Here is a 26,562-nt window from a genome sequence, read left to right on the forward strand (position 1 = left end):
GGCGAGGGCGCCGTGGGGGCCGGGCCAGTGTTTACAGAGCGGCGGGAGGGCGCGGACGCGGAGCCCAGCGCGGCGGCGGCAGGATGGTCATGGCGCATTTCGTTGAGAATTTTTGGGTAAGAGAAGGATGTTGGACATTGTGTGGGTTTCGGAGTCCGAGGGTTTCTGCGCCTGACCTCGGCCTGCGTGCGCTTCGGGCGGCGGCGGCTCCGCGGGCAGGGCCGGCGTCCTCCGACCGCCGCCTGCTGCGTCCCGCCTGGATGAAACCCGTCGGGCGATTCGCTGGCTTGCCGCCCTTGCGGGGGGCGGGGGCTGTCAGCGCGGCCCCTCAGCCCGCGGTGGGGACGCCGAGGGGCCGCCCGCCGCCCGCGCTGGGACAAAGCGCCGGATGGGGCGGGAGACGGCACCCGGCCCCGCCGGAGACTCCGGGCGCCGGGCGCGCTCCGCGGCTCGGACGCGGACGACGGGCCCGCGGCGCGGCCGCCCCCAGCTGCGCGCTGCCGGCGAGTGCGGGCTGGAGCCGGGCGGAGGGGCTCCCCTCATTCCCACCCCGCAGGCCCCCATCTTAGCCCTTTGGCCCCCCACCATTTCCCCACGAATTCCCGGGCGGGCTTGGGCTGGATCAGCACTTCCTCTCGGCCTCGCAGCTCGGCTCGTTGGTCTGCGCCCAGGACTTTGCCTCTGGGCCTGTTCACAAAGCGTATAAAAGTTGAATTTAATGGAACTGGATTCCTTGGGCTTAAATGCGCCGATACGTCTCCCTGTTCTCCGTGCTCCTTCCCCTTCCTCATTCTTTCCACACCCTCCTTTTAACTCAGTATTAGCGTTAGGTGGTTCTCTGAGAATGAGTTCCCAGTCTCCCTGTGGAGTGTTTTTCTGCAGTTATTGTTTGCTGTAATGGGAAGCACAGTTCAGCCATGTACAGGAAAGTAGTATGTGTACTCAGGTATCTCAGGAATCCCATTTTATGGCTTGACAGTTGCGAGTGCCACAATTCCATTTTAGTTAAGACGTAGAAATATTTAAAGTGGTACTCTTAAAGTGAATAAGGTATGTCTTAAGTTCTTAATTTCTGAGTGTTTCAAGCATGGTCCTGCTTAGTAATGAAATCAGTTCATAGTTATTTGTTTTGAATGTTCCTTGTTTTCCACAATCGACATAAATACTAGACGTTAGGGTGTTTTTTTTAAATTTTTTTAGCAGATTTATTGAGGTACAATTCACCTGCCGTATAATACACCCATTTAAGTTAACAATTCAAGGATTTTTCGTCTGTTCATAGAATTGTGCAAATGTCACCACGCTTTTAGAACAATTTCATCATCTCAGGAAGAATACCAGTGTTCATTAGCAGTCACTCTACATTTCCTTTTTGCCTCAGTCCTAGGCAACTAATCTATAGATTTCTGCCTATGTAGATTTGTCTGTTCTGGACATAATCATATAAATGGGTTCAAACATGTGGTCCTTTGTGACTGGCTTCTTTTACTTAGCATGTTTCCAAGGTTCATCCAGGGTGTAGCATGCAGTACTTAATTCCATTTTATGGCCAAATAGTGTTCCATTGCATGTGTGGGTGTGTGGGTGTGTCTCTGTATCTATCTATCTCACATTGTATTTATCCATACATCAGTGGTAGACATTTGGTTGGTTGTGCTTTTTGGCTATCATGAATAATGCTGCTATGAACATTTCTGTACAAGTTTTTATGTGGATATATGTCTTAATTTCTTCTGGGAATGGGATTGCTGGGTCATATGGTAACTCTCTGTTGAATGTTTTGAGGAAGGCCAAACATTTTCCAAAGTGGTTGCACCATTTTACAATCCCATTAGCAATGTCTGAGGTTTCCAGTTTTTCCACGTGCTGGACAACACTTGTTATCTTTTTTATTGTAGCGTTGGGTGTGAAGTAATATCTCATTGTGGTTTTGATTTACAATACATGATTTTGTAAGTATTTTCTCCCATTCTGTGGGTTGTCTTTTTCACTCTTTTGATGGTATTCTTTGAAGCACAGAAGTTTTAAATTTTGATGAAGTCCAATTTGTCTAATTTTTCTGTTGTCACGTATGCTTTTGTTGTCATATCTAAGAAGTCTTTCCTAACCCAGGATCACAAAGGTTTACTTCTATGTTATTTCTATGGATTTTATATATAGTTTTAGTTCTTACATTTAGGCTTATGATCCATTTGAAGTTAATTTTTGTGTACGGTGCTGGAAGAGGTACAGCTTCGTTTTTTGCCTGTGGATCTAGTTGTCCCAGCACTGTTTGTTGAAAAGGCTCTTCTTTTTCCATTGGATAGTTTTGGCACTCTTTTCAAAAATCAGTTGACGATAGATGTATGAGTTTATTTTTGGATTTTCACTGGTATCCCATCATCTATCCTTATGCTAATACCACACTGTTTCGATTACTGTAGCTTTGTAGTAAGTTTGGAATGGGGAAGTGCAAGTGCTCCAACTTTGTTCTTCTTTTTCAAGATTATTTTGGCTCTCCTGGGTCCCTTGATTTTCCATATGAATTTTATATTTAGCCTATTGATTTTAGACTTCAGGTTTTACAATGGCAATTTGTAAAACTTCTATAAGGATTACTTAAAATTTGGTGTTGTTAGAATGTTTTGTATTTTTTTTTAATTAATTAATTTATGGGTGCGTTGGGTCTTAGTTGCCGCAGGCGGGCTTTCTCTAGTTGCGGTGAGTGGGAGCTACTCTTTGTTGCAGTGCGCAGGCTCTAGACTTCAGTAGTTGTGGCACGTGGGCTCCGTAGTTGTGGGTCGCAGGCTCTAGAGCACAGGCTCAGTAGTTGTGGCACATGGGCTTAGTTGTTCTGTGGCATGTGAGATCTTCCAGGACCAGGGCTTGAACCTGTGTCACCTGCATTGGATTCTTAACCACTGCACCACCAGGGAAGTCCTGTTTTGTATTTTTGGATGCATGAATGTGTTTTTGAAATTTGCTAACTTAATTCAAAATTGCACGTTAACATTTTAAGGTTATCTTTTGTTTTGTGTTCATTGAGTTTTGAACATAGCCTTTTTTGATGTTTTGGCTATTTTATGAATAACGCTTTATGAACATTTTTTGCAGGTTTTTGTGTGCCCCTTGTTTTCCCACTTAGTAGAGGCATGGAAATAAATTTGGTTATCTGAAATCTAGAGAGAATCCCAAGTCTAGTTTGTGTTTTAGTGTTTGCCTTCACTTCCAATATTGAGTACAAATAGTTAAAATATACTGCATTTTATTTTACTTCCTGGTTGGGGATGAAGGCTCTAAATTGGATCTTAAAAAGCTCCAAAGGAGTACTAAATGAATTAGGAAACCCTGGGAACTAAATAACTTCTCAGAATTTGTTAGCTGTCTATTTAAGACAACTTAAAAATTTACCTATTTCTGAATCATTTATTAAAAATTTCTTAAAATAAAGAATTTGTAATATTAATTTCACTTTTCTCCCCTAATATTTAAAGTGGCACTGTCAAAACAAAATAAAACTTGTCAAAGTGAGGTAATGGGAACCTTTAAAGTTTTAGGTTTCTAACCAAACAAGCTGTTAATTGTTTTTTTCCGTACATATAAAAAGACAGATCTTTTTGTTGTGGCATTTTATTAGAGGAAAATTTGAATCATTCAAACTCTCTTCAAGTTATTTTGAAAGCAGCACATCCTGCCTGTTTCTTTATAGCTTTTCTTAAAGTAAAACTATATGCTACATTACAAATTCCTTTACCTAATACTATACTTTGAAGAAAAAAAAATATCCCAAACTTCCTACACAGCAGGTGTTTTGTTGCTGATAAGTCAGTTTTTGCCACAAAGTATAGTGTTACAAAGATAATCAAGTTTAAAATGTTTTTCTTTCTATTAAAGTTGGACAGCAAAAATAATGTTGATAACAGAAATCCACGCTGTTACCTTTAATATATAAGAACAGTTAGTCCTTCAAAAGATTATTTAACTTCAAAAAGGTATTGACAAATATTGCACTGAAGAAGTTTCTCCATCTGCTGCTTCTTTCTCAAAGAGTCAAGTACTAGTTTATAATACTCTTGATTATATATGTCAGCCTTACAGTATAGTGATTAAAATGGCTTTATATATTTTTATATAAGTCCAAATTATTTAATTCAAGAGTTAAAAAGTTTTTTTTAAGGAATGGATTTCATAGCAATAATTACTTAAGGGGAAAAAACAAGTGAGCACAGCATACCTGATTTAAATACCTTATAAACCTCATTTTACATAGTAATCCCAGTCTATATAAGATATAAAGTATTCCCCCAAAGACACCAGGTATTCTTTAGCATACATCACATTGTAATGAAATGACATTTTTAGTTAGGTGACTTTTTCCAAAGATCTCCATTAAGCACATCAAGAATGAATGAATAATTATCTTCAGTATTTTTGTTCTGAAGTTTTTCCTTATTTCTTTTTAAAAAAAATTTTTTTTCTGATTAACCAGTACAGAAGTCTCATACCATTTATCTATTGATTTCACTGGTATTGTCATGCTTTACTTTTAAATAAATTCAGAGCACTAGGTTATACAGTTCTCTCTTGGTATCCTTGGGAGATTGGTTCCAGGACCAATACCAAAATCTACATGATGCCCAAGTCCCTTATATAAGAGGCATAATACCGTATATCCAAAATTTGATCTGTCATTACATGGATAAACTGGGAGGATTAAAATGTTTTTAAAAATCTGGAGTTGCTATTAATAGGACTTTGGAATGCAAAACGTTATTATATTTTTGCTTGGTTATTTAGTCGAAATTTAGTATCCTACATGAGAGACTAACAGCCCCCCCCCCACACATATTCTTTGGGGTTTTTATCCATATGAAAATTTTAAAATATACATCTTTAAAAAATTAGTTGAGGCAACCATAGAAACCCAGAATACAGACTTTTTATTACTTGAAATTTCCAAATATTGTAGTTTGGGGTACCTGCTTAGGATCTGATCCCATCAGATGATATACTAAAATTTTTAAAGTGTGTAGGTTTGTATATTTACATATATACAGTAATTAACAAATTTGCAAAATTTACGTGGTTTAGTATTTAAAAGGTACAAAAGGGAATGTAGTATAAAATCTCCCTTTTATCCACTCACCAAGATCTCTCAAAAGGTAATCAGTGTTACCAATTTCTTATGTAGCTTTCCAGAAATAACCTCTGTATATACAAGCAAATAACATACATGTTAAAATGTGTTATTGTATAACTGTTAGCCAGTTAGCCATGCCCAAACTATTTTCAACTGCAACAAGCTATGAAAATTCAAACTACAGATTCATCTAACTTGGTTCAAATAGACTTGATAGGTAGATATTATAAAACTATAGTATTTAATTTACTTCTTTATTTTAAAATTTTATTTTTGACTGCGTTGGGTCTTTGTTGCTGTACTCAGGCTTTCTCTAGTTGTGGCGAGCGGGGGCTACTCTTCGTTGCGGTGTGCAGGCTTCTCATCGCGGTGGCTTCTCCTGTTGCGGAGCATGGGCTCCAGGCACGCGGGCTTCAGTAGTTGTGGCTCGTGGGCTCAGTAGTTGTGGCTCGCAGGCTCTAGAGCGCAGGCTCAGTAGTTGTGGCACACGGGCTTAGTTGCTCCGCGGCATATGGGATCTTCCCAGACCAGGGCTTGAACCTGTGTCCCCTGCATTGACAGGTGAATTCTTAACCACTGTGCCACCAGGGAAGCCGAAAATTATAGTATTTTAGATGGAACTAAATGTTATTGTCAGGCCATTAGGTTTTTTTGGGGGGGGGCGGTGGGAGGGTGCTTTTGTTTGTTTTTGCCTTAATCATTGAAATTGAGAAATTGATGCTGATTTAGTGTGCATAAGTTTAATTTAGGGGAAGGATTTTAGAGGACTGATAAAAATTTGCTGTCTGGGTTCTTTTCCAGCCCTACAGACGAAATCCTAAAGGTTCTAATCCTTTCAGAACTACTTAAATTATTTTGGCAAACGCATGGGAGAAGAGTATGCTTTATGTCATCCTGCACTTTTGATTACCATAAGCCCTTTGGAAATACATATATATGTATATATTTTTTTGTGGTACGCGGGCCTCTCACTGTTGTGGTCTCTCCCGTTGCGGAGCACAGGCTCCAGACGCACAGGCTCAGCGGCCATGGCTCACGGGCCTAGCCGCTCCGCGGCATGTGGGATCTTCCCGGACCAGGGCATGAACCCGTGTCCCCTGCACCGGCAGGTGGACTCTCAACCACTGCGCCACCAGGGAAGCCCCCGGAAATACATATTTTATACACACATACACACACATATTTTGGAAGGAGTTTTTTGAGTCACGGGATATCTCCTGAGATTATCCACATCCTGATTTTATAATTCTCAAACAATTAACAGAAGCACCCTAAGAAGTCTGTATACAAATATAATGGCATGGAGACATACAGAAAAAGGAATAAAGGCTTGGCTTTCAATTTATCTAGTGTGGAAAAATGAAAAGATATTTGAATTGGAAGAATTTTAGTAGGAATCTGGTCCAGAGAGATAAGCAAAAATTGGTCAGATGTGAGGGAAAACAAAAGCAAAACAGTAATGGAGACCTGTAATTACAGTTGACCCTTGAACAATGTGAGGGTTAGGGGTGCTGACCCCTGTGCAGTTGAAGATCAGGGTATAACTTATAGTTATTATAGTTGGCCCTTCCTATCCGTGGTTCCCCCATAACTGCGATTCCACATCTGCGGATTCAAGTAGTACTGTAGTATTTACTGTTGGAAAAAATCCACGTGTAAGTGGACCTGCGCAGTTCAAACCTATGTTGCTCAAGGGTCAGCTGTCTATCTATTGGTAGAGGCTAGAGAATGTTGCTGGAATGGCCAGAGGCAGAGAGGATTAAATTGGGAAGTGATTAGTGAACTGTGTGATGAAGTTGAGGTACACAATTCCCTCATTTCCATCATGCACATGCTCCTTAGTGGAATTGCAGGAGTAAAATTATGGAAGATATGACAAGCATGTTTGTTTGACTTTAGGGAAAAGATAGGAAGGTGTAATGTAAGTAAAGCAAATTGGTGGTGCTGGGGCCTTAAATAAGAAGTGTTAGTTTTTAGTTGGTTGAAATAACAGCCAGTGAAGATGTTTTTCTTTTTTATTTATAACTTATTATGTGCTCGTTAAAACACATAAGAAAATAAAAATTACCTAAAGCCTTTTACTCTGTCCTCTAAGATTTTCTTTGGAAATGTAAAATTCAAAACAGGTTCTACTATATAGTTCTGTATCTTGGTAATTTCAAATGATATTAACATCAAAACATTTTTCTCATGTGATTAAGTATTCTCTGAAAATATTTTCAGTATAGGTTTCATGGAATGGATAAGATGTAATTTTTTTATAGCATTCCCCTTTTGGACATTTAGGTTGCTTGCAGTTTTTGTTTTTTTCCATTTATGAATTATGAGGACTGGAGATTTAAGTGTTAAGGTGAACAGAATGTCAGATTAAGAAGGTAGCCTTGTGTGTCTTTCCAAGCATAGATTGAAAAGTTTTTAAGAAAGCTGAAATTGTTGTTTTATTTTATTTTTCATTTTGAAAGTAATGAAAACTACATTTATTTACAGAATATTACAGAAAATTTGCAAGATAAAAGAATAAAAAATTAGCTCAAAACTATTTGCTTCTGCTATTTTTGTTGTGTCTATATGGTATCTTTTTAGATGGCTTGAAGGGTTTAACTAATTGGAAGAGCTGAGTTGTAATTTAAAAGATTAGGGAGGAGTATTTGAGGGGTGAGAAAATGATTTTTTTTTAAGTAATAAGATTTGTCGACAGATGTGTTTGAGTCACCTTTGTTCCGACTGCTGAGCAATGTTCATTCTAGGTTTTAATCACTGTTTTCTGCTTTAGCAATATCTTGCCAAGAGCTCTGAAGAATAGTTTTAGTGATCTTTTGTGAAAATTTTAATACATAAATAGAACATTGATTAGAAGAGATTATAACTTGTGGTTGAATGTCCTGTTTGCCTGTAGAAAAACTGTGTGCATGTATTTTATTCTTTTCTTCCTAGCAGTTTTCAAGGCAGAAATAGACCTGGAGGGCTGTCATTGCATATTTGTTGAATTCCTATCAAAAATGTCTAGAAGATTCTTCACTAGAGGGGCCATTCTTCAAAGCAAAAAAATACCTCCAGAATTAGTTAAATGTTTCATCATGTTTTTTCAGAGAAGGCAGGATAAAGTGAGATTACATCAAACACACATTAATGGTATATTTTACAGTGACTTGTCCAAGGTTACCTAATAAATGTCAGTAAGAGCTAGAGTAAAAGGAAAATGCAGAGAGGTAGGAAATGATGATATTTATTTATTTATTTTTGAGGCAGTTTAGAGTTGAGAGGAAGCTTAGGCATGTTACTGCTATTCACATGATAGTACCTCCTGACCCTTCTTTTCTCCTTCCAAAAAAATTTTTTTTTGATTAAAAAGGAAACGAGGTAAAATCAACGTTTTAATGAATAGCCTGATTATACAGTGTACACACTTAATCTTTTGCCTGTTTTTCTAGTTCTCGGACTTATCAAAAGTGAAGAATATCCATGTTTTTAATTTTAGTGTTGGTTTTACTGTTGCTCTTAAAAGGTCTTTGAAGGAGAAGTTTCAAAGCCTTAATTAAAATCTATGGGATTTATAGTTTTGTGCTTTTACACTATTACTTTCCGTGGCTCTCTAAAACCCAGATATGTTAACAGTTCCATTTTCTTTAAAATAGGAATTTCATAGCATTGTTAATAGAGGAGTGCATTTTTTTCTTCAAGTGGAAATATTTTGATTGTATTTTATGTCTATTAAAATTTTTTTAAAGTATAAAGTTATAAGATCAACCAGAAAAAGATGTTTTGAGTTACCAAAATAGATTTGATGACTTAAACTTTTTAACTTGAAATTTCAAGGATATCTCACTTGTCGACTCTATATTAGACCAGAAAAAAATCTGTACATTATTAGTGACTTGGTGACCTTACTTATAACTTAGTTATCTTTTCAGCTAAATTTCACTTTAATTGATAATTTAGATGCAAAACAATATGCATAACATGATCTCATTTTCATATTAAGCAGTAAAATATTATATATGTATGCAAAAAGGAATCTGGACTGATATACATCAAACTGTTAATTGCAGTCATCTTACTTCAATTAGAGTATTTAGGGGACACAAAGGTACTAAGTTTGTGTTCTCTTAAAGGACCTGTATGATTCTGGATTTCCATCTTTAAAGGATGATAAAACTTTTTTTTTCCACTTCATATTAGGAATTATTAAAAAGATTTTTACACCTGTTTATATTGGATTATAACAAGATTTTATTTAGCTCAAGTCACATTCGGGAAGCTTTGTATGGAAATGCTACCTCTTTGCAAAGTGCATTGAGATTGGCAGAGAAAAGATCCTGTCTTGGTGTAAACCTTCATTGTAATTGTCCTCCTTGGGTCAGCAGTGGTGTTAGTAGCTGTTTTTGTCAGTTAATACTGAAAATTTCCCTGCTAGAATTTATTGATTAAAAAGGATAAAATATTATTTATTTAACTTTTTTGACAACTTTATTGAAATATATTTTGTGAACCATACAGTTCATCATTTAAAGTGTATAGTTTAGTGGTTTTGGTAATGTTCACAGATATGTGGAAACCATCATCACAGTCAGTCTTAAATTACTTCAAAAATTTTCATTACCTCAAAAAGAAATCCCGTACCTTTTATCACCCCATGTCTCACCTTCACCCCACCTCAAGCAATACACTAATCTACTTTCTGTTTCTATAGATTTCTCTATTCTGGACTTGAATAGGAGGGGAATCATAGTATGTGGTCTTTTGTGACTGGCTTCTTTCTCTTAGCATAATGTTTTCAAGGTTCATCAATATTATAGCATGTATCAATATTTCATTTTTTGTTTTCTTTTTTATAAATTTATTTTATTTTATTTTTGGCTGCGTTGGGTCTTCATTGCTGTGCGCGGGCTTTCTCTAGTTGCGGTGAGCAGGGGCTACTCTTCGTTGTGGTGCGCTGGCTTCTCATTGCGGTGGTTTCTCGTTGCGGAGCACGAGCTCTAGGTGCGTGGGCTTCAGTAGTTGTGGCACGCGGGCTCTAGAGCGCAGGCTCAGTAGTTGTGGCACACGGGCTTAGTTGCTCCGCGGCATGTGAGATCTTCCTGGACCAGGCTCGAAACCGAATGTTTCATTTCTTTTATGGCTGAGTAAATTCCAGTGCATGGGTATATCACATTGCTTATCCATTTGTTAGTTGATGGACATTTGGGTTGTTTTCAACTTTATTATGAATAATGCTGCTATAAACATTAGTGTACTGATTTTTTTGTGGACATACGTAATTTCTTACATGTTGATTAATGAATAAGCTAGCTGAAAATAAGCTCATCACTGATGAGTAAATACCTACTCTTAAAAATCTAGCTATTCAGGTTTGGATTTTTTTTGGTGTTCTAAAATTGATTGCAGTGATGGTGGCACAAGTCTGTACGTATGCTAACATTTTTTGCCTTGTACACTTTAAATGGCCAAATTGTATGGTGTGTGAATTATATCTCAATAAAATTGTTATTAAAAAGAATACGGCTTCCCTGGTGGCGCAGTGGTTTGAGAGTCCGCCTGCCGATGCAGGGGACACGGGTTCGTGCCCCGGTCTGGGAAGATCCCACATGCCGTGGAGCGGCTAGGCCCGTGAGCCATGGCCGCTGAGCCTGCGTGTCGGGAGCCTGTGCTCCTCAACGGGAGAGGCCACAACAGTGTGAGGCCCGCGTACCGCCAAAAAAAAAAAAAAAAGAATAAAAATTTGATCAGTAGAAGAAAAAATATTGGCCATTGATAATCAAGATTTTATATCAACAATTGTAGTGTACTTGGGAGAAAATTGCATTTTACAACTGCTTGTCAGTATAGCTTTTAGCTCTGTTACTCCTGTATTAAAGACTTGACCTGTTTATTATTTTTTTTATTAGAAAGTTAACCTATGCTCTGAAATGAAATTATTCCATTTTCCAGAGATAATTTGCTGTTAATAGTTTGCTGTATATGCCTTCAGATTCTGTTTGTATGCATATATGCAACCTGTTATTTTTTCAATGGAAATGAAATTTTACGTATACTGTTTCATACCATGCTTTAAAACAAAATTTATTGAAGCACATTTTACATATCATAAAATCTACCCAATTTAAGTGTACAATTCGTTGATTTTTAGTAACTTTACCGAGTGGTGCAGTAATCATTAATTTTAGAACATGATCATCCTCCCAATAATTAGATCCCTCATGCCCTTTGACAGTTAATGCTCTTTTCTACCCTCAGCTCTAGGTGGCCACTAATCCGCTTTCTTTCTCTATAGATTTGCCTGTTCTGAACATTTCGTATAAATGGAATCATACAATATACGCTCTCTTGTGTCTGGCTTCTTTCAGTTAGTAAAGTTTTTATGAGGTTAATCCATAAAGTCACATGTGTCAGTGTTTTTTCCTGTTTATTGCTGATTTGTATTCCATTGTGTGGATCTACCTCATTTTGTTTCTCCATTCATCAGTTTGGGACATTTAGGTTGCTCCCAACATTAGATTATTTTTGGCTTTTATGAATAATTACAACTTGCTCTTTTTCTCACTGACATTATGTATATCTGGGCAGATTTAAGAAATTAATACTTAAAAATGTACTGCAATTTTTTTTTTTACTGCAGTTAAAAAACACTATATGTATTTCATTGTAGGATATACTATCATTTGTTTAACCAGTAATGTTAATGGATGTTTCTGAGTTCTGTTTTTTCACAATTATAAACAGTACTGCAGTGCATATTTTTCCACATTTATCTTTGTATGTGTGTTTTTGTGGTATAGATTTCTAAAAGTGGAATTGCTGGATTAAAGGGTGTGCACATTTACAGTTTTAGTAAAATATTGAAGACCAGAAAACATCTTTAGCTATAATTCTTTTTGATAATAAAACTCTGTCATCAACTTACTTGTACATTTGTGTATTTTAGTTAGCCAAGAAAAAGCAAGTTCTGCTTGCTTGAGTTAACAGAATATGTTAAGAAAAAAAATTTTTTGTGTCGAAAATGATAAACTTGTGGTTACCAAAGGGGAAAGGTGTGTGTGTGGGGGTGATAAATTAGGAGTTTGGGATTAACATACACACACTACTATATAGAAAATAGATAATCAACAGGGACCTACTGTATAGCCCAGAGAACCCTACTCAATATTCCGAAATAATCTATACGGGAAAAGAATCTGAAAAAGAATGGGTATAGTTATATGTATAACTGAATCACTTTTCTGTACACCTGAAACTAACACAACATTGTAAATCAACTATACCCCAATATAAAATAAAAATTAAATTAAAAAAAGAGAAAATGATAGGAACATATCCACTTCAAGGTCAAGGGTGATAAAATGGATATGTAATTCAGAAATATTTACTGTTATTTTACTTGTCTTTGAATTAGGCTAAAAACATTGATGGCTATTAAAAAATTAATAGAACCTACATGGGGGTACTTTTAGTTAAAAAAACCTGGGTAATCGCAGATGGTGACAGAAATATGAGTTATGATTGCCAGTTTCAAGAGTGGTCTTCCCCATTTCCCCAGAATTTCCATTTATTTTTCAGGTGAAGACACTGAAGCCACTTGTCTCCTACTGTATTTTTTGACATATGTATAGATATGTGTGTATTTAATACACTGTCATCTCTTATGAAAAGCTGTAAAGTAAGTTTTTGACAAGGTGACAATAGGCCTGGGTTCTTGGTATTTGACTTTGAAGTTTTTTCTTTTTAAAGATACATGTATATTTGTGTGTGTGTGTGTGTGTGTGTGTGTGTGTGTATGTGGAGAGAGAGAGCTATTTGAAGTATTACAATTTTTGTTTAGTTTGTGCCAGAGAAAAAGTTAATGATCAATAAATGTTTGTGTTAATAGATTTATGAAATTAAGAAAACAGTGCCTAGGATCAGGCGTATTACATTTTTTAGAACTCAGTAAATGAATGAATACCCAAATAGGAAGAAATGACACATGGATTTGTAATCATGCAGCGTGTTTATGTGTAGTCGTTAGTGCCTCTTGAAGCAGACCTTTTCAGCTTCACATCCTCATTGGTATTTTTCCTTCTCTTTCCAAGTGAAGACCTGAGGGATGGAATAGCTAGTACTGTTTCCTAAGGTATATTATATTACTGTTACTGTAATAATATTGTTATATTGAATGGTAAAGAAATTAATAAATCTCATTTCCTCTCTTGGTAATTTCAAGTAATATGCTATTTGCATATCTGAACTTCCCAAATAAAGAGCTTACTTTTTGAGAACTTCTTAATAAGAACCTAGATTTCTGAATGTAATTTAACCATTGTTTTTCGGCTGTGGTTGCGCGGCTTGCAGGATCTTAGTTCTCCAACCAGGAATCCAGCCTGGGCCCCTTGCAGTGGAAACGTGGAGTCCTAACCACTGGACTGCCAGGAAATTCTCCCCCGCTTTTTTTTAACCTTTCCTTGATTGATTAATGTTTACAGTACTGTAACAGTGAAACAAAATGCTCAGGACCTTATTGCCCCAGTTACTAGATGATCTCCAAGTTTTCTTGTTTTCTTTTAAAAAGAGAGATGGTAAATATTATTTCTTCTAATAGTCTGTGAGCTTGTGTGAATAGCCCTTCAGTACCAGCTCATTTCTAATTTGAATATGCATGATGAATATCCATAATACACATTGGGAACCCAGGTAACCTGACTTGTTAGAATTATGTGCAAATGAAAACTGGTAGTTGTCAGGGGAGAACTTTGGGGACTGAGAGCTCCAGACTTTGGATTTTATAGTTTTAGATTTCAGATTTGTTTTTTTCAGGGTTCATGACTATGTTATGGGAGTTGGTGGATAGTTTAATTATTTGTAGTTTCTTTATTATATTTAAGTAATGGAATGGATCCCTTGGAGGATTCAGGCCCTTGATTATTTTGTCTATAAATTTACTAATCTGCATGATGATGTTATTTTTGCTTGCTATAGACTAGTGTTAATGGTTATTTCAGAGAATATTATTTTGACTGGAATAAATTTGCATGAAAAAACCCAGAGAAAGTAAATAACTAAAGTTAGATCACAGATTTTTTCTTTATTTTAAACATGAAAAATTGTAGAAGCCAAATGGATGTGTTTAGATTTATAGGAGACTGTAGTTTTATTTTATATTCTTTTTTTTAAAATTTATTTATTTTTGGCTGTGTTGGGTCTTCGTTGCTGCGCGCGGACTTTCTCTAGTTGCGGCGAGCAGGGTCTACTCTTCGTTGCGGTGCACGGGCTTCTCATTGCAGTGGCTTCTCTCATTGTGGAGCACGGGCTCTAGGCGCGCGGGCTTCAGTAGTTGCGGCATGCGGGCTCAGTAGTTGTGGCTCACGGGCTCTAGAGCACAGGCTCAGTAGTTGTGGCACACGAGCTTAGTTGCTCCGCGGCATGTGGGATCTTCCTGGACCCGGGATCGAACCCGTGTCCCCTGCATTGGCAGGCGGATTCTCAACCACTGCGCCACCGGGGAAGCCCTATTTTATATTCTTGATAAATGGAAATGGATGTTCAAATGCTCGGGATATTATTTGTATTATTACAAACATGATGTTTTAATTCATTGTATGTATAACAGTCTAATTACTTGCTATATTAGCTGACAGGTTTATTAGGGATCACTTCAGCTTAGCGGGAAGTTCCTATGTTTCCTGTTTTTGGTGGACTGTGGAAAATTAAGTTTCAGTTTGCATAACACTTGCTTACGGCATTGCTTTCTATTTCCAACAAATATATTCAATTCTTCATTATTGTCACTGAAGAAAAATAAAAACTGCTAACTGCAAAAAGAGTTGTTGAGCTTAGTTTATAAATAGTCTTTCATTTCACGTATAAAATTGATATTTCTGATGTTTTCTGTGTTATGACTTGCTAATTTAGCTTTATATTGGATTAAATGGCATTAGGATTTTCTAGGGTTGTGTAGTAGTCTAGTTGTGTTAATTTCCCATTAGTTGAGGACTAACCAATAGACTGTTACTGCTCTTTTATTAAAATTTTATCTCCTTTCTCACATCTCAAGTTGTTTAAGTTTATTGAAAGACTTAGATTAGTGATTATAAAGTGTTTTGTGGTATTTAGTGCTTATGTGATTAGTAAATTCTGTCTTGACTCAGAAGTCAAGATTCAGTTATTTTAAAGTACAGACTCTGAGTTAAATAATCAGGAATCTCTCAATGCAGGTTAAAGGAATTGACATGAGATTTGGTAATATATTTTAAAAAGTCCATGTTTATCTTTTCTAAATTATGCTGCATTTATTTATTAAAATTTCAGATGAATTTCATTAATATATCTTTATGAGTGATTATAGAATGTATATGTGTGTATTGTGTGTATATGTGTATATAATACAGTATTCCTTTGATACAGTTTAAAGTTATACAGTTAGAGCAACAATGGTTAAATTAAGGAAAAACAGCTCATTTGAGCATTAGACTTGCATGTTAGTTATTCTTAAGTCATTTTGATCTCTTTGTTAAACTAAAATCTTTTTAAATTTTAGGGGGAAAAAAATAGTGGCTTTGATGTCCTTTACCATAATATGAAATATGGACAGATATCGACAAAAGAACTAGCAGATTTTGTAAGAGAAAGGTATGTATTTTTTAATAAGTCATTTAACAATTCATTATCAAGATAAATTTCAGAATATAAATAATTGAGAAAATTTTAGTCGGATTTAGATAAAAGTAATCAGTTACACTTTTAAAAAGTATACTATAGTTATACTTTAAAGTAGTGGTTCTCTGTCATCTACACACTGAGGACTAAATAGTGGCTGTCAGTGGCATTGATAAACTCCTGATTTGCAAATCACTGCTTGAAAATATTATCTATATATTTTTCATTGAATATGCTAGCAAGGTGATACAGTAGAAAAACTGAGGAATTTTGTAGGATAAGATATTACCATTTCTCTAAACAAATATGTCGCTAAACAAACCTTTCAAATAATTTGAAAAGACTGTTTTCTGAACTTGTAGTTTAATTATGTATTATTATAACTTTTATATTTAAAAAGTCTTAAGTACATGTTTTTAAACTGTGCAAATTTAGAAACATAATTTTTTATTACTCTTAGAATACAATAGTCAATTACCAACTATTAAAATCAGTATAATTTTTTTTGAATTCTGTTTTTTTTATACAGCAGGTTCTTATTAGTTATTATTTTATATATATTAGTGTATATATGTCAGTCCTAATCTCCCAATTCATTGCACCACCACCACCCTGCTTTCCCCCCTTGGTGTCCATATGTTTGTTCTCTACATCTGTGTCTCTATTTCTGCCTTGCAAAGCAGTTCATCTGTACAGTTTTTTCTAGATTCCACATATATGCGTTAGTATATGATAAAATCAGTATAATTTGATTTGATTAAGGCTATTTTGTGGCTGGACCCACTTGGTAATTTTTATGTGAACACATTTAAAATCTTTACGTTGCTAACATAGGGATATTTTACCTTTAGATACAGTACTTCATTCATTTATTTTTTCAATATATATCCCATGTCTGCTGTGTGCCAGGCACTTGTCTGGATTTTGGGGATAAAGAGGCAGCTTCTGCTTCATGGAGTTTGTCAACTGGTAGGAATTGGGGAACAAACTATTCCATGTTAGACAAATCCTCTTTGACTTCCATCTTTCTACTGGAGTTAAAAGGGGGACCATAAAGCCCTAAGTGCTATGGATAAAGTTGTCCCTCACTGGCTCACTTTTCGTCACTGGTAAAAGTAAAAGGAGAGACTCTAGTACTCTGCATCTCCCGGCACATCCCCTAGCCTCATTCTCCCCCAATACTTACATCACTACTATAATTATCTACCTTGAGACCAACAGAGCAGTGGTAATTATGCTTTTTAGCCCTATTTATGTCAGTTAAGAAGTCCAGGACTCCCGGGTCATCCCTTCTTTGCTCAGAATCTGACCCCTTGGTGATTCTGTGGGCAGTGAGACAACACCTCCTTTCACTCCCCCTTCCCTACTTTATTTTTCTTCATAGCACTTAACAAACACCAGATACAAGTGATATTTTACTTATTTATTTGTCTGTCTGTTTCTCCCCACTAGACTGTAAACCCCACAAGGTCAGGGATTTTCTCTTTTTGTCTTTTTTGCTTATTGTTCATTCTCCTGCACTTAGTATAGAGCTCAGCCCTTAGTAGGCCCTCAGTAAAGATTTTTTGATAGAATGAATTTCTAACATCACTGTCCTGATCCAAGCTATCATTATTGTTGCCTGGACTGCAGCAGTAGCACCTAACTGGCCTATCTACATTCATTCTTGTTTTCCTGCAACTTATTCTCTGTACTGTAATTGGAGTGTTTTTTGTTTTCTTCAAACTACAGATCAGTTTGTTACTCCTTGTTTAAACCATTTCAGAAGCTTCCTATTGCTCTTAAGACAGAACTGTGTGGTCTGATCCCAAATTGCCTTTCAAGCTTTAGCTCACACTAGACTCCTCTTTATTCAGACTCCTTTTTCCTCTCCAGAGACATTGGCTATTTTATTGGCAGGCTTTTTTTCAGTCCAGATTTTGTACATGCTTAGTCCTTGTTTGTACATGCTGACCGTACGAGGTCAGCAGTGTGCTCACTTCTCCACGGATGCCTTTCCTAATCTCTCTGACTAGGTCAAAATCACTTATTGTAATCTCTCTCAACATCATATATCTCTTTGTAGTATTTATAAAATGTTGTAATACTCATTTTTGTTATTGTTTCTGTTCCTTATAGGGGAACAGTATACAAAATTCTGTTGTATCCAGTGCCTAGCACAGAGCCTGGCATAATTGGATACTCGTATTTCTTGAAGGAGTGAATGATAAAGAAAGGAAGAAAAGATAGACATAAGCATATGCTATGCACTAAGGACTTTGCATACATTATCTCATTTAACTGTCAAAACTCTAAGTCCTATTTTATAGATAAGAAAATTGGGACCCAGAAAGGTTAAATAACTTCTTAACTTAGTCATTCAGACTTTCTTTCCCTCATATCCTCATCCTCTCCTCCCCACTTCCATGCTCCCTTCATTTCTCCTCCCTTTCTCCTTTGCTCCTTTCTTTCTTCCCTCCCTACAGCTTTATTGAGGTATAATTGACACACAATATGCTGCACATGTTTAAAGTGTGCAATTTTGTACATTTTGACATATGCATGCACTCATGACCATCACCACAATCAAGATAGTGAACGTTCATCTCTCCTTTGTAATACCTTCCTTCTGTCCCCCCCCATCCATAAGCAACTACTCATCTGCTTTCGACACTTAGGTTAGTTTGCATTTTCTAGAATTTTATGTAAATAGAGTCATATAGGATATACTTGGTTGTCCAGTGCTTTCACTCAGTATAATTATTTTGAGATTGGTCCATGTTGTTGCATGTATCAGTAATTCATTCTTTTTTGTTATTGAGTAATATTCCATTTACAGATATATTGTAATTTATCTGTTGAAGGAAGTTAGTTGTATCTATTTTTTGAACTTTGTAATGAGTGTATCAATTTAATCATAGAGTAGATCTTTTTTCTGACTCCTGTTACTCAGCACTTTTGTGAGATTCATGTTGAATTTAGTATAATTTATTTACAATGCTGTTTAATATTAAATTATGTAAATTTACTAAATGTATTTATCTACTGTTGTTGACAGACATTTGGGATGTTACCAGTGTTTTTACTGTTACAAGTAATACTGCTTTGAATATTCTTGCACACGTGTCTCAGTATACACATATTTAGATTAGTGATTTACCCTGGAGTAGAATTGCCAGGTCTTAGAGCATGTGTATGTTCAACTCTAGTAGTTAATGCCAAAGAATTTTCCAAGGTGGTTGTACCAGTTTATACCAACAGCAGCCTTGTTGGAGGGTTCCAGTTGCTGCATGTCCTCATCAACACTTGGTTTTGTCTGTCCTTTAATTTGAGCCATTCTGATAAGTAGTACTCTCTCATTGTGGTTTTAATTTGTGTTTCCCTGATGAATAATGAGATTGAACATCCTTTCATATTGCATCTTTTCTTTTATGGCCATTTGCGTCTTTTCTTTGCATCTTTCCTTTTTGCATCTTTTCTTTTATGAAAAGATGGCCATTTGCATCTTTTCTTTTATGAAGTATCTCTTCATCTTTTGCCTATTTTTCTGGTTTTTTTCTTCCTTTTAAAAAATAAATTGAAGGAATTCTTTATATATTCTAGATAAAAGCAGTTTGTAAGTTATGTGTTGCAAATTTATGTAAATGAGTTTGAGTTTTATATGTCGTCTAGCAGCCTGGTGATTCTTGTTTATTCTGTTAATTTTATTTATCTGTACATTCTTTTGGATTTTCTGTGTGTGCAATCATCTTGTGAAAATGACAGTTTAATCTCTCCCTTTTTAATACCTTTTTATACCTTTTATTTCTTTTTCTTATTGCCCTGGCAAATACCTCCAGTGTAATGCTGAATAGAAATGGTGATGATAGGCATCCTTATCTTGTTCCCAGTCTCACATTTCACTCTTAAATATTTATTCTAGTTTTTTTCCCTGCTATTTATCAGATTATGGAAATTCTACATACTATTTTGGTAAGGCTTTTGTTTTCCTTTCTAAAAAAATCATGAATGGATGTTTTCTTTCTTTTGTTTTCTTTTGTTAGTCTGAATTACGTTGAATTTTGAATGTTAAACTAACTTCCCTTTCCTGGTATAAACCAAACTTTGTGGAGATGTATTATTGTTTTTATACATTAGTAGAACAGTTTGCTACTATTTTATTTCTTATGTTTGCATCTGTATTTATCAGTGAGATTGGCCTGAAAATTTCCTTTCTCTAAATATCCTTCTTACATTTTACTAATCAAGGTTTGTTGGCTTCATTAAAAGGGGTTGGGGAGTATACCCTATTTTTGTATTCTCTGGAAAAATTTGTGGGAGATTATAGTTTCTTCCTTATGTGTTTTATAGAATTTGCTGGTAAATCCATCTGGGCTTGAAACTGTCTTTGTAGGAAGGTTTTAAATCACATATTTAATTTTTTAAAGAGTTACAGGACTATTCAGATATTACAGCTCTTCTGTGAGTTTGATAAGTTATATTTTAAGGAGTTTTCCTATCTCATGTAAATTTTCAAATTTATTGCCAAAAAGTTATTCTTAATATTCTTCAATGAAGTTTTAAAAATGTCTACAGGATCTGTACTGACATCCCACTTTATTCCTGATATTGGTTATTTGTGCCTTCTCCCTTTTTTCATGATCAGTCTCATTTGATGTTTGTTTGTGTTTTTTTTTTGGTACGCGGGCCTCTCACTGTTGTGGCCTCTCCCGTTGCGGAGCACAGGCTCCGGACGCGCAGGCTCAGTGGCCATGGCTCACGGGCCCAGCCGCTCTGCGGTATGTGGGATCTTCCCGGACCGGGGCATGAACCCGTGTCCCCTGCATTGGCAGGCGGACTCTCAACCACTGCGCCACCAGGGAAGCCCTGTTGTTTTTAATAGTGTGTACAAAGAACCAATTATGGACTTTGTCTCTTTTTATATATTTATATTCTGTTTCCTTAACTTCTTTATTTCCTTCAACTTTGTGTTCAGTTTTCTGTTCTTTAAATTTGGGGGGATGGATGCTTAACTTAATGATTTTCAACTTTTTTTCTTTTCTGACATATTCATTTAACTCTATAAATTTCTCTCAAGCATAGCTTTTGTTCTACTCCACTAGTTTTGAGAAATAGGATTTTCATTATACTTTGTTTAAATTTTTAAAGTTTCATTGTGTTTTCTTTCTTGCCTCTGTGGGTTATTTAGAAGTGCATTTCTTAATTTCCAAATATGGGTTGATTTGTAAAGGTATATTCTTCCTGTTGATTTCAAGCTTAATTACATTGTGATTAGAGAACATACCTGTATGATTTCAATGTTTGGAAATTTGTTGACACTTGGTTTATGGACCAGGGTAGAGTCAGTTTACTAAATATCTCTATGTACCTGAAAATATTTTGTATCGGTTGGGTATTGAGTTCTATATGTATTTATTATGGTAAGTTTGTGAATTCTGTTGTTTAATTCTAATATATCCTCACTGGTTTTTGTTTTTTAATCCTGCTCATTTTATCAGTTCCTGAAAGAGCTGTTTTGAAAATCTTTCATATTGATTGTGAATGTTCATCCATGTAGTACTGCCAATTTTTGCTTTATATATTTGGGGCCATGTTAGTAGATGGATAGAAATTTAGAACTATGACATCTTCAGGCGATTTGAACTTTTTTCATTCATTATGCAGTGTCCTTTTACGTCTCCAGCAGTGTTTTTGCCTTGAAGTCTTCTTTGTTGTTATTAAAGTGTCATCTGTTTGCTTTTGGTTAGTGTTTGCATTTTTTTCCTTAGCTGTGTTTTTGTGGTGTAGATGTGTTTCTCTCTTGTTTTTAAAGCCACTTTCAAAATCTATATTGTTTAACTGGAGCATTAGCCCTTTACATACAGTATATTTGCAGATATATTTGGGTTCAAATTCGTTGTGTCAGAGGTTGTCAAACTTTTTGTGTAAAGCCTTTGTGTGTGGTCTGGTCTCTGTTGCAACTATTCAGCTCTGTTCTTTTAGTACAAAAGCAGCTGTAACCAACACGTAAATAAGTGAGCATGGATGTATTCTAATCTTTATTTATGAAGACAAACAATTGGCTAGATTTGCTGATGGTGCTGCAGTTTGCTAACCCCTTTAGTATTTTTTTTCTATTTATCCTACTTGTTTTATATTTTGTCCTCCTCTTTGTTGCCTTTTGGCCTTAAAAAGTTTTCTTTTATTCTATTAATTTTTTTTCTTCTATCACCTTAGAAGTAATAGCCTCATTCTTTTAGTAGTTATCCTCGAGATTATAACATATTTCCTTGATGTATTAATTTCTAATAATAATTGGCACTTTTATCATCTTCCTGAAAATGCAGGAACCTGAGAACACTACCACCTCCTGACTTACATGCTTTATATGCCATTTGTGTGTGTGTGTGTGTTTAACTTTTTACTCTGGAAATTAAAAGTTTTCTATTTTTAAAACACTTTTTATTGTGGAAATATACACTTATATGCCATTTTTGTTGTGTGTTTCTTTAGCTTTTTATTTGAAAAATTTCAAACTTAGCCAACAAAATAGAGAAAGTATTACAAACCACTAAGTAATGAACTATAATATAGTTTCAACAGTTTTTAGTATTTTGACAGTCTAGTTTGAAACAGTTCCCTGACATCAAATTATTGCATCCATAGATACTTATGTATGTGTTTTTTTTTTTTTTTTTTAATGTGCAGCTTGATCCTATGGACAGGTCTGTAGGCCATAGATTTTTTTTTTCTTTTTCTTTTTTGGCTGTGTTGGGTCTTCGTTGCTGCACGTGGGCTTTCTCTAGTTGCGGCAAGTGGGGGCTACTCTTCATTGCAGTGCGTGGGCTTCTCTTGTTGCGGAGCATGGGCTCTAGGTGCATGGGCTTCAGTAGTTCCAGTGCGTGGGCTCAGTAGTTGTGGCTCGGCTCTAGACCACAGGCTCAGTAGTTGTGGCGCATGGGTTTCGTTGCTCCACGGCATGTGGGACCCTCCCGGACCAGGGATCGAACCCGTGTCCCCTGCATTGGCAGGTGGATTCTTAACCACTGCGCCACTAGGGAAGTCCCTATGTATGTATTTCTAACAGCTAGTGACTTAGAAGACAATAATATTACCCATCTAACAAAATTAATGGTAATTAAAAAATATTTTTAATATCTAACCTAGTTGATCTTTTTTTAAAATTAATTTTTTTTGGCTGCATTGGATGTTCATTGCTCTGCGTGGGCTCTCTCTAGTTGTGGTGAGTGGGGTCTACTCTTCGTTGCGGTGTGCAGGCTTCTCATTGCAGTGGCTTCTCTTGTTGCAGAGCACGTGCTCTAGGTACACGGGCTTCAGTGGCACGCAGGCTCAGTAGTTGTGGCTTGTGGGCTCTAGAGCGCAGGCTCAGTAGTTGTGGCGCAAGGGCTTAGTTGCTCCGCGGCATGTTGAATCTTCCCGGAGCAGGGATCAAACCCATGTCCCCTGCACTGGCAGGTGGATTCTTAACCACTGTGCCACCAGGCAAGTCCGTATATAGTCATTTTTTAGATTTATTAAAATTATTTACTTTTTCTCTGATATTTTGTCCTGGATCATTTTTCTTCTCTTTAAAAAACATCTTTTAATATTCCTTAATGTGGATTTTCTGGTGATGAATTCTCAATTTTTGTTAGTCTGATCATATCTTTAATTTATCTTTATTTTAAAAACTTTTTATTATGGACACTTTCAAACATATATAAAACTTACTCAGAAGTTAGGAACTTAATATAATGAACTTCCATGCTGCAATCACTGAGCTTCAACATTGTCAAATCATGGCCAGGCTTGTTCCATCGATTCCATACCACTACTCTTTTTCTTTTAATCATTTTTTTAAAAATTTATTTATTTTATTTATTTTTGGCTGTGTTGGGTCTTCGTTGCTGCGCACGGGCTTTCTCTAGTTATGGCAAGCGCGGGCTACTCTTCGTTGCGGTGTGCGGGCTTCTCATTGCAGTGGCTTCTCTTGTTGTGGAGCATGCGGTGTGCAGGCTTCAGCAGTTGGCGGTGTGTAGGCTCAGAAGTTGTGGCTTGCAGGCTCTGGAGCGCAGGCTCGGTAATTGTGGCACACGGGCTTAGTTTCTCCGCGGCATGCGGGATCTTCCCGGACCAGGGCTCGAACCCGTGTCCCCTGCATTGGCAGGCGGATTCTTAACCACTGCGCCACCAGGGAAGTCCCATACCACTACTCTTGAATAGTTATAAAGTGGATCTCAGATTCAGAAACATTGCATTTCATCCATTAGCATTTCATTTGTGTCTGTGAAAGATTAGGGCTGTTTAAAAAACATAGCTACAGTATGTTACCTTATCTAAAAATTTAGTATTAATTCCTAATATCACCAGATATCCAGTCAGTGCTCACTTTTTCTCAATTGCCATATACACACAACGATACACATAATTGATTTCCTCTAATCAAGATCCCAGCAAGAGTTATACACTATGTTTGATTGATGTGATTTTTGAGTCTCTTAATCTGTAGTTCTCCTCACTCCTTCCTTACTTTTTTTTTGTTTAAGAAACCAAATTATTTGTTCTATAGAGGGTCCCAAATCCTGGAACATGCTAATTGCATATTCATAGTTTTATTTAACATTTTCCTTTACTCCTATATTTCTTATAAATTGTTATTTGAATGTAGCAACTAGATCAAATTCAGTTCAATATTTTGACAAGAATACTTCATCGGCGGTGGTGTGTACTTCCATCAGAGGCGTATAGTATCTGGTTATATCTCTTTTGTGATGTTAGTAGCCATTGATGCTCATCACCTAGATCTGTTATTTTATTAGGGGTTTACTTTCATTTATATTTTTGCTGGGTATGGAATTCTAGTTGGTAGGTTTTTTTTAAAGTCATTTTTTTGGAGCAATCTTAGGTTTACAACAAAATTGAGAGGAAGGTACAGAGATTTTCCATATGTCCCCTGCCCCCAGACACGCATAGCCTCCCCCATTATCAACATTACTCACCAGAAAGTACCTTTTTTTTTTTTTTTTTAACCGAGGATGAACCTGCATTGATACATCCTAATCACCCAAAATCCATCGTTTACCTTGGGCTTCACTCTTGGTGTTATACATTCTATGGGTTGGTCAAATGTATGATGACATATATCCATCATTATAATATTTTGCAGAGTATTTTCACAGCCCTAGAATCGTCTGTGCTCTGTTTTTATGTCTCCATAGTTTTGCCTTTTCCAGAATGTCATATGTAGTTGATCCTTAAATAGCACAGGGGTTAGGGGTGCCAACCCTCTGTGCAGTCGAATATCTGTATATAACTTTACAGTGGGCACTTCATATCTGCAGTTCTGTATCTGTGGATTCAACCAACTGTGGACCATTTAGTACTATAGTATGTATTTGTTGAAAAAAAATCTGTGTATAAGTGGACCTGCACAGTTCAAACCCATGTTGTTCAAAGGTCAGCCTTAGTTGGAGTCATACAGTATGTAATAGCATTTTCAGGTTGGTTTCTTTCACTTAGTAATATGCTGAATAATATTCTGTTGTCTGGATATGAATTATTTATCCATCATCTATCCATTCATCTACTGAAGGACATCTTGGTTGCTTTTGAGTTTTGGCAGTTATGAATAAAGCTGCTATAAACATACTTGTGCGTGTTTTTGTGTGAACATAGGTTTTCAACTCCTCTGAGTATATAGGAAAGAACACAATTCCTAGATTGTAGGGTATGAATAAGTTTAGTTTTGTAAGAAACTGCGAAACAGTCTTCCAAAGTGGCTGTATCACTTTGCATTCTCACCAGCAATGAATGAGAATTTCTGTTGCTCCACATCCTTGCTGGTATTTGGTGTTGTCAGTGTTCCACACTTTGACCATTCTAATAGGTATGTAGTGGTATCTTGTTTTAATTTACATTTCCCTGATGACATATGATGTGGAGCATCTTTTCATATGCTTATCTGTCATCTGTATATCGTCTTTGGTGAGGTGTCAAAGTTTTTGGCCCATTTTTTGTTTGTTTGTTTGTTTGCGGTATGTGGGCCTCTCACTGTTGTGGCCTCTCCCGTTGTGGAGCACAGGCTCCGGACGCGCAGGCTCAGTGGCCATGGCTCACGGGCCCAGCCGCTCTGTGACACGTGGGATCTTCCTGGACCGGGGCATGAACCCTTGTCCCCTGCATCGGCAGGCGGACTCTCAATCACTGCGCCACCAGGGAAGCCCTGGCCCATTTTTTTTTTTTTTTTAAAGATGATGTTGGGGGTAGGAGTTTATTAATTTATTTTATTTATTTTTGCTGTGTTGGGTCTTCGTTTCTGTGCGAGGGCTTTCCCTAGTTGTGGCAAGCAGGGGCCATTCTTCATCGCAGTGCGCGGGCCTCTCACTATCGCGGCCTCTCTTGTTGCGGAGCACAGGCTCCAGACGCGCAGGCTCAGTAGTTGTGGCTCACGGGCCTAGTTGCTCCGTGGCATGTGGGATCCTCCCAGACCAGGGCTCGAACCTGTGTCCCCTGCATTAGTAGGCAGATTCTCAACCATTGCGCCACCAGGGAAGCCCCCTGGCCCATTTTTTAATCAGGTTTGTTTTCTTATTGTTGAGTTTTAAGAGTTCTGTGTGTATTTGGGATAACATTTCTATTTCTCTTTTGTCTTTTGCAAATAATTTCTCCCAGTCTGTGGCTTGTCCTCTTATTTTCTTGACATCATCTTTCACAGAGCAGTTTTTAATTTTAATGAAGTCCAGCTTATCAATGAGTTCTTTCATAGGTCATGTCTATAGTGTTCTATCTAAAAAGACATTGCCATACCCAAGGTCATCTAAGTTTTCTCCTATGTTATTTTATAGGAGTTTTATAGTTTT

General features: G+C 36.7%; 1 protein-coding gene across 3 annotated transcripts in view; it reads left to right on the top strand.

Moving 5' to 3' along the window:
- The first annotated feature begins 18 nt into the window (after positions 1-18).
- FCHO2 (FCH domain only 2) overlaps positions 19-26,562 on the top strand; it is a 116,194-nt gene continuing 89,650 nt past the window's right edge. For 2 of the 3 annotated variants that reach the window (XM_029216535.1, XM_029216533.1), the window contains exons 1-2: positions 19-116; positions 15,627-15,718. In XM_029216535.1, coding sequence (XP_029072368.1) covers positions 84-116; positions 15,627-15,718 — 125 coding nt within the window. In that variant the 5' untranslated portion in view covers positions 19-83. The remainder of the gene's footprint in view (positions 117-15,626; positions 15,719-26,562) is intronic. The other variant, XM_029216534.1, reaches the window with a different exon arrangement.

The sequence above is a fragment of the Monodon monoceros genome, unplaced genomic scaffold, assembly GCF_005190385.1.
Source record: "Monodon monoceros isolate NGI ecotype Baffin Bay Population unplaced genomic scaffold, NGI_Narwhal_1 Super_Scaffold_12, whole genome shotgun sequence".
In the NCBI taxonomy this organism is placed as follows: domain Eukaryota; kingdom Metazoa; phylum Chordata; class Mammalia; order Artiodactyla; family Monodontidae; genus Monodon; species Monodon monoceros.